At 66.3% G+C, this 7701-nt stretch overlaps 3 protein-coding genes across 3 annotated transcripts, besides 4 other annotated features; all 3 read left to right on the top strand.

Annotated features, from left to right (window-relative positions):
• Positions 1–139: 139 nt before the first annotated feature.
• On the top strand, positions 140–1366 carry Tco025E_08254 (uncharacterized protein; the record flags this gene model as incomplete). The annotated part of the gene is made up of 1 exon (XM_029375109.1): positions 140–1366. The coding sequence occupies one exon, from the start codon at positions 140–142 to the stop codon at positions 1364–1366; it is 1227 nt and encodes a 408-aa protein (XP_029224785.1).
• A 70-nt stretch (positions 1367–1436) lies between these two features.
• Positions 1437–1461: a microsatellite.
• A 288-nt stretch (positions 1462–1749) lies between these two features.
• Positions 1750–1851: a microsatellite.
• A 571-nt stretch (positions 1852–2422) lies between these two features.
• Positions 2423–2464: a microsatellite.
• A 46-nt stretch (positions 2465–2510) lies between these two features.
• Positions 2511–5276, top strand: Tco025E_08253 (Viral A-type inclusion protein; the record flags this gene model as incomplete). Its single annotated transcript, XM_029375108.1, has 1 exon — positions 2511–5276. The coding sequence occupies one exon, from the start codon at positions 2511–2513 to the stop codon at positions 5274–5276; it is 2766 nt and encodes a 921-aa protein (XP_029224784.1).
• A 309-nt stretch (positions 5277–5585) lies between these two features.
• Positions 5586–7469, top strand: Tco025E_08252 (uncharacterized protein; the record flags this gene model as incomplete). Its single annotated transcript, XM_029375107.1, has 1 exon — positions 5586–7469. The coding sequence occupies one exon, from the start codon at positions 5586–5588 to the stop codon at positions 7467–7469; it is 1884 nt and encodes a 627-aa protein (XP_029224783.1).
• A 191-nt stretch (positions 7470–7660) lies between these two features.
• Positions 7661–7687: a microsatellite.
• Between the last annotated feature and the right edge of the window lie 14 nt (positions 7688–7701).

Raw genomic sequence — 7701 nt, 5'->3', positions numbered from 1 at the left:
TTTTTCATTCCGCACGGATTTGGGCCTCTTGACATGTGCGGTGCGTGGCTGCGGCGGCGATGCAGCGCAAAAACGCCCCCCGCCCCCCTGCGCGTACCCCCGTTGTGCTCCCTCCCCCGCTGTCTTGTGCCTCGCAGGGATGTGCTCCTCGCGGGTGGCGGTCTCCGCCGCCGTGCGCCTCGTCGCGCGGCAGCAGCAGCAGCAGGCGCCGGCGCTGCGGCGCGTCTCCGCGCCCCTCTTCACCGCCACGCGGCGGTACGTTAACGCCCTGTACCGGGTTCCTCCGCTGCACACGGTCCCGACGCACAGCCCAAGCGGCGAGGAGGTCGACGCGGAGCTCTTTGTTCGCCAGGTGAAGGACCTCTTTGCCGCGCTGCGGCAGACGCAGCTGGTGGAGCAAATACATGAGATGCGCACCTGCCCGTACTACGACTGCCTCTTCACCGCGGATGTTATCTTTCAGCACTACGACATGGTGCTGCCGATGCCCAAATACGGCAGGGAGCACCGCAGCTCCGAAGTCAGCGAGACGCTGCGGTACCTGCGGGCCTGTGGAGCGACGGGCGACTTCAACCACATTTTGCAGGACGTGAAGGGCGGTGTCGCGAGTGGTGGGGACTTTGTGTCCACCTCGCACGGCATCCTCATGGCCTACGGCACGGCCCGCACGAACAAGCTTTCCATGATGGCGCTCACGGGCGGTGGGGCGCCGAGTGAGGCCGCCGCCGCGCAGCAGCGGGCGCTGAATGTGGTGCCAATCGAAGTCGCCGCGGATGCCCCACCACTTGCCGACTTCATGGCCTTTGCCGGCAAACGCACGCTGATCGTGCAGGACACGGTGCACGGCCGCAACGCGGCGGAGGCGGCGGCGCGCGGCATTGCAAAGATTCCGTGGCAGATACTGCGGGTGGAGCCGGGGTGCAGCTTCCTCTCCCACCTCTGCGGCGTCAACGCGGTGTACGACGTGCTGGTGGATCAGGACTACCCCGCCTCCATGGAGCGCGTCGGCGAGGCCGGTCTGAACCCGTTTCCGGTGGAGTGGACGGAGCCGCGGAAGCTGGGCGTCACGATGCGCAGCGTTTGCCTCGTCGCCCGCTTCGCCCGCGGGACGATGAGCGCAGGCGGCTACGCCGACAGCGATGGCCACCGCGCGGCGTCCTTCACCTACCACTCGCGCAACATTGCGAAGAACAGCCGCCTCTTCCAAAACGGCCACCGCCGCCACGGCGACAGCGGGGCGCCGCTGGAGGCGCAGCTGCGCTCGGGGGAGCTGCCGGAGCCAGTCTACCAGCGCCCGCCGCGGTACGCCCCACCCATGCATCGCACCGGCGGTCTCATGGCCTCCGATGCGGGGCGTAACGACTGAGAGCGCCGCCTGCCCTGGCGAGGGATGAAAGCGAAGTGGCTCTACTTGATATATATTTATATATATCTACGTGTGCTTGTGTGTGTGTGTGTGTGCCCCCGAGTGAGTGGGAGTAGACAAGAGGAGGAGCGGCTGTGCTTGGCGACTCCTGCTGCCTTCTTGACGCTTCCCCCGTTGGCTTGGATGCTGTTCCCTCCTCTCTCTCTCTCTGCCGCCTCACCCGCCGAGCCGCCTCCTTGAGGCGCAGTTTAATCGCGAAGATTGTGCCAGCCCGCATGGCCTCGTACTTTAGACCCCGTCTCCCCCCTCCGGTGCAGCCGCGTGCGCCGCCGCCGGCGGAAATGGGACCCGGCATGCGATACCGCGCCCAGCGGCGACTCCGACAGCAACAACGGCGGCAGCATTTCATCTTGCGGCGGCGGCAGCAACAACACCTGGGCACAGCAACAGCAGCAGCAGATGGCGCCATCTGCAGTGGCAGCAGCTCCTCTAAGCGCAAGTTTCACAGTCTCCCTTCCAACAGTGTCGTCGCGCTGTTGGGTCAGTGTCCATCTCGGCTCAAAAAATGAATCCGCACGCGGTGAAGTTCCCACGCGGCACTGAGTAGGGGAGACCCCCAGCCCTCCTTCTGCGGCTGGTCTTTCTTTTTCTTCTTTCCAGTTTGGTTTGGGAGTGTGTGCGTGCCGCTGGGGGTTGCTTCTTTCGCGTCACTATTTTTTGTTTGAATTCTCACAGTTCTCTAGCCGCCCTCAATGACATTCTCTCGGCTTCCCGGCAGCCCCGTCACGTTCCGGCTGGGCGACGCTTCCCCCCTGGCAGGCCCGCGGGAGGCACGCTCGTACCGCTGAGGTCAATGGGCTTTTCTCTATGCTTTTCCTCACAGCTCTGTTTGTTTCTCCTCACCTCTCGTTTGCTTGGCGCCGCGCCTAAGCACGACGGGGATCTCGCTGGGAACTGAGAAACGACGATGCGCACCTGCGTGTGTGAGAGAGTGTGGCGTGGGGTGGCCTCGCCGTGTTCTTGTCTCTCTACCCTGTCTCCCCACTGTAGCGACCCTTCGCTTCTGCTTTTTTTTTTGCTTTTTGTTTGCCTTTTCTTCCTTGGCCTCAGCATTGCGGCATACGCGTAGGTAGAGGCGACACGCATGGCTGAGGTTGCGGAGACCGCAGGGCTGCTGCTTCCGCAGCTGCTGGCGGAGAATGCCCGCCTCAAGGCGCGGGTTGGCGTCCCCGAGGGGGAGCGGGTGCTGCAGGAGGTGCTGCAGGAGCAACTACGGCGCTTCTTCGACGACGCGCGACGGACGCTGGAGGACGCCATGTCGCGGGCCGTTGTGCTGGGGAGCCACGCGGAGGAGGCGGACGCGGGCGAGGGCGAGGGCGAGACGCGCCGCGTCTCCGCCCTTGTGGAGACGCTGCAGGTGCTGGGCGAGCAGAACGAGGGGCTGCTGCGGCAGATGAGCGAGATGCAGACGCGGTCGGTGGTGGAGCTGAACGGCAAGGTGGAGGCGCTGGCGGCTGAGCGGGACACGCTGCGGCAACGGGTGCTGCAGCTGGAGGAGGAAGTGGCGGCGGCCACCGCGACGGGCGAGCAGCCGCCGTCGCTCCTGGCGGAGCTGCGCCACCTGCGTGAGTCGGAGGCCCTGCTGCGGCAGCAGCTCGAGGAGCTGCGGCGGCGGGGTGAGGCGTCGGTCGCGGAGACCAACAGAATCGTCGCGGACGGCCTGCACGGCGCCCTGCAGCTGCCGCACCTGCTTGAGCAGCTGGGGGAGGCGCGGACGCGGCTGCGCCAGGTGGAGGCCGAGCGGGAGCTCTTCCGCCTGCAGATGGAGGAGGCGCAGGGGCGCGGCGGGCTGCGGCAGGCGCTGCGCGAGGAGCAGCTGGCGGACGAGGTGGCGCTGCGGGAATCCACCGTCCGCGAGCTCCGCGCGCGCGTGACGGCGCTGGAGGCGCGCGAGGCGGCGGAGGCGGAGGCGCACAAAGCGACCGTGGCGCAGCTGGAGGCCACCGTTGCGGCGCTGCGCACGAGACACGCCTCGCCCGATGAGGCGCTGGCGACGAAGCGGCGGCGTCTCGAGGCGGAAGTCGGCGACGACCCCAACTCCGTCCGCCGCGAGTTCATCACGTTTTGGTTCGAGGGGCGCGCGGAGCTGCAGCAGCTGCGGGAGAAGGAGCGCCTGCTGCGCGGCACGCAGGAGCGGCTGACGCAGCTGGAGCGCACCCGCGCCACCGTGACGCGCAGGCTCGTCACCCTTGCCGACGAGATTGGGCGCGTGCGGGAGGAAAACCAGGCGCTGCGGGCGCAGAGCGTGGGGCTTGAGGTGGAGCGCGACTACTTGCGTGGCAGCCTCGCCGCCGCCATCTCCCACCACATGCAGGAGGAGGAGCTGCGGCAGTGCAGCACGGCGATCCGCGACGCCGCCGTAAAGGCGGCCGCGGCGAGCCTAAGTGTGGTGGCGGACCCGCAGGCCATTCAGCAGGCAATGCGGCAGTCGCAGGAGCTCAAGAACGAGGTGGCGCAGCTTGTTAAGCAGCGGGAGAAACTGCACCGCTACATTGCGTTGCACGAGGAACGGATCACGGCACTCGCCACACGCGAAGCCTTGCTGGCGGCTGAGGGGGCAAAGACGTCCACTGCGACTACCACCACCACTACGACGACGACGATGACGACGACTGGCGCCGGTGACGGCGGCTTTGTCGCACAGACGGTGCAAGCAGCGGAGATGCAGGCGCTCGACGTGTTGACGGGGCTAGGCGAGGAAGCCAGCGCCCACACAGAGGGTGGGAGGCGGCGGCAGGCGACTTTTCTCAGCATGCAGCAGCGCATGGAGGAGTGTGAGCGGCAGCTCGAGGCGTGCCAGCAGCAGCTGTCGGACGCCAGCGGGGAGCGCGATGATGCGAGGCGGCAGCTTGAGGCAATGCAGGCCGAAATGCGCTCCACGCTTGCCGCACGTGAGGCTGCCATGTCCGAGCTGCTCAACAGTAATGCGGCGCTGATGCACTCCACGGCGGCGCTGCGGACTGAGAATCAACAGATGCGTGCGTCCTACGAGGCCTCGGTCGCATTTTCGCAAAAGCTCTCCACGGCGCTGACCGGATTGCTGGAGCTGCTTCGTGCCGAAATGAGCTTTGCGGCCTCCCTGAATTCCATGCTGGCCACGGAGCGTGCGGAGCTCGTGGAGCTCACACGCCGCAACGCCGAGGCCTGGAGCGCACGCGGGGAAGAGGTTCAGGATGTGGTGGCGGCGGTGCGGCGCATGTGCGGCTACATCCTTCAGGCGGTGGAGCAGCAGCAGCGCACCCGCGCCCTGCAGGAGACGGCGCACCTGCGTCACCTGACGGAGTCGCTCAAGCAGCAGGAGGCGCGGCTGCAGGAGACGCAGGCGACGTTCACGCAGGCCTGTCAGGCGTTGGGCGAGGGCCTCGCGCAGCGCATCACCGCCGCGCAGCAGAGCGCAGACGCCCTCTGGAAGAAGCGCACGACGGCGCTGTTGGAGGAGCGGCAACACCTGCAGGCGCAACTGGGCGCTGAAAAGGAGCTGCTGGCGAGAATAGAGCGCTCACTGGTGGCTCCCCCGGCCTCCCCCGCCTCCTCAACAACGACAGCGGCGGCGGCGGCGGCGGCGGCGGAAGAGTCGCGTGGCTCGCACCACCAGGTGCTGGATGCGGTCAATCGGCTCCTGGCAATGTCCTCCCCGCAGGCCGCCGCCACTGCCGAGGCGGAGGAAGAGCATGTGGAGGGGGAGGAGCAGGGCTGCGGGGAGCCGTCGCACGGCCTACCGCTGGCCGCAGCTGCCGGCACCGCGGAGAACGCGAGCGCGCTGCGGGCGACCGAGGAAGCGGACGCTGGCGGAGAGCCGCAGGTGGAGAGGGCAGAAGAGGACGACGAAGATGTCACGCGGCCCGCCTAAAGCTCAGCGGTGCGAAGCGGAAAGGGAAAAAAAAAGTTAAGGAAAAGGAGTGCCTTCTCGATTCGTTTCCACCCACCTCTACTACGGCGGAGTTGTTCCCACAAAAGGCGGGAGGGGAAAACGTCTCTCTGATTGCTTGATCTCTCTTGAGACTCTAGTTTATCCTTATTCTTTTATTTGTTAACTTTTTTTTTCGTTTCTGCCAGGAGGAGCAAGCAAGGCGGGTTTTTTCTGGGGTAGCAGGCGGCGGCGTAGAGCAAACCGATACATGCGTGGTGTGGGGTGCCAAGGCGCGCGGTTGAAGCAGAGATGAAGGCGTCCCCTTCCCCGTGGACCGCGCTGCAGGAGCACATCGCCTCGCTGCCGTTCGACGTGCTCATCCGGCGCATCCACTCCAGCTCCCGGCGAAATCCCGCGCGCTCGCTGGAGGCGCACTTCGTCGGCGTTCTCGCCTGCCCGGCGCCCGGTGCGTGTCAGGGGCAGGCGGAGGTTCCGCGCCCGTGTGGGGGAACTCGCGCGGTGGCGGTGGCGCCCGGGGAGGCGGCGAGGGCCGCCGCGGTTTCCTCGCCGCAGCTGCGGGAGCTTTTGAGCCAACGGCTGCTGCAAGACGTCAGGCAGCCCCGGGCGCGGCTGCAGCTGAGCCTTGACGATCTTAGCCTGATTCTCGCCAACGCGGTGCGGCACAAGTTTTCCCCCCAGCTCACCCGTACCACGCTGCGGCTCTTCACCGACGCGCTAAACGGTGTGAGGGGCAGAGATGCCGCGTCCCAGCAGATTGAGGCGCTTTCTCGTGTGATGGAGGCCTGCTGCGACGAACTCGGCGGCGATGCCCTGATGACGTGGGACGACCTTGCCGGCCTGGTGGCCATGGTGGAACAGCGGTGGGCGCTCTTCACCAAATCCAACTCTGTCTGCTGCCTGCTTATTCAGTTCTTCGCCGCCGTGATCGCCGTGGAGCTCTCGACGGAGGCGCCAGCGCCAGGTCTATTAAAAGCCGACCCCGTGCTGCTAAAGGACCGATGTCTGCAGCTTGTTCGTGGCGCGACGGATTTTTTGGCTGACACTGTGGAGGCTGGCGTTCCGCTCACGTGGAGTTCCGCAGAGTTGCAAGGAATGTGTGCGGTGGTGCGGCGTCTGCGCCACTACGAAACCGTTCGAAGCTCCTCGCAACTGGGTTCTTCAGGACGCGTGCGTTTTTGGAAGCGGACCACGGTGCCGGCCTCTGCCGAACACGTGGATTCCGCACCACCCGTTCACAGGCAACTCAGTCGCCTGGTGACAACCCAGGTGCTTTGCCACAGCCGCTTGCTAAACGACGTGCAAGCCATGACGTTAGAGCAGGCGGCCGGCGTCTTTTACGCCGTTTCAAGCGCTTGTGGCACAGAGGCAATTCTTCGCTTTGCGCTTCCCGTTCAGAATGTCCTGAGGCGAGCCGTTGTCGCGGATGCGGCGAGTATGGGGCAAGTTATTTGTATAGCAGAGGCGAGCCTGCACGTGGAGGGGGCCTCGTTGCTGTTTGTCGAGGCGGTTCGCTGCATTGGTCGCTTTGTCTTTGTGCTGACGTCAGGTGCGACGTGGGGGCTGCTGGCCGGTGTCTGCGCCCTGTTGGAGGGCGCCCCGCTGAGTTTGCGGGCGACGGTGGCGGAGTGCCTGCGCGCGCTGCAGAACTCGCTGGCGAAGTCGCAGCGTCTTCCCTCGCCCGCCTCGCCGGAGTTCGCGTCGTTTCGTTTGGCGGTCGTCATGCTGGCCACCCTCCTTCTGCAGCAGGGGGTGCCGGCGAGCACGCGGATGGAGGAGATACTGCACGGCGTGGTGGAGGCGGCGCCGGTGCTGCGTGACGGCGGCGAACGCGGCCCCGCGGTGCTCGTGCGCTGCTGCTTCGTCCTCACCGCGGGCCGGCCGCACGCAAACGCGGCGAGGCAGGCGCGGGCGCTGCGCCTCGCGATGGCGGAGGCCACGCAGCTGCTGAGCGACGACGGCAACGGCCATGCCCCGCAGCTGACGGGCGCGGAGCGCCGCATGTTGCGCAGCTCCTTCAAGCAGTTCCGCCAGGCGTCGGCCCACGCCGGGGAGGAGCGGCAGGTTGAGGGCCAACACGCGGCAACTCCCCCTTCCCCCCGCGAGGCCGCCGCCGCGCCGCAGCCCACACCGCCGCCGGCCTCCAATTCGGCGAAAACGGCTGGCCGGGCGTGAGGCGAGGGGCGGGGGGCGGCGGCAAGAGAAGTGCCAGAGACCTGCGGCCGCGATGGGGAAAGCGTGAGGGGGTCTGCGGAATCCCGCCGCCCGCAAGCGAAGAGGTCAAAATGAAAAAATGGAAATAAAAAAAAAATTCCCCACCCCTTTTGCATGCGAAAAGAGAAGGCGCGCAGGCGGCGGTCTCGTGCTTCTTTGTTTTTTTGTTTTTTTTTTTTACACTCTTGCCACC

Source organism: Trypanosoma conorhini, assembly GCF_003719485.1.
Source record: "Trypanosoma conorhini strain 025E chromosome Unknown Tco_14.4_contig_00736, whole genome shotgun sequence".
Classification (NCBI taxonomy): domain Eukaryota; phylum Euglenozoa; class Kinetoplastea; order Trypanosomatida; family Trypanosomatidae; genus Trypanosoma; species Trypanosoma conorhini.
Note: the sequence above shows the minus strand (reverse complement) of the source record. Positions and strands in the feature narration are given on the sequence as shown.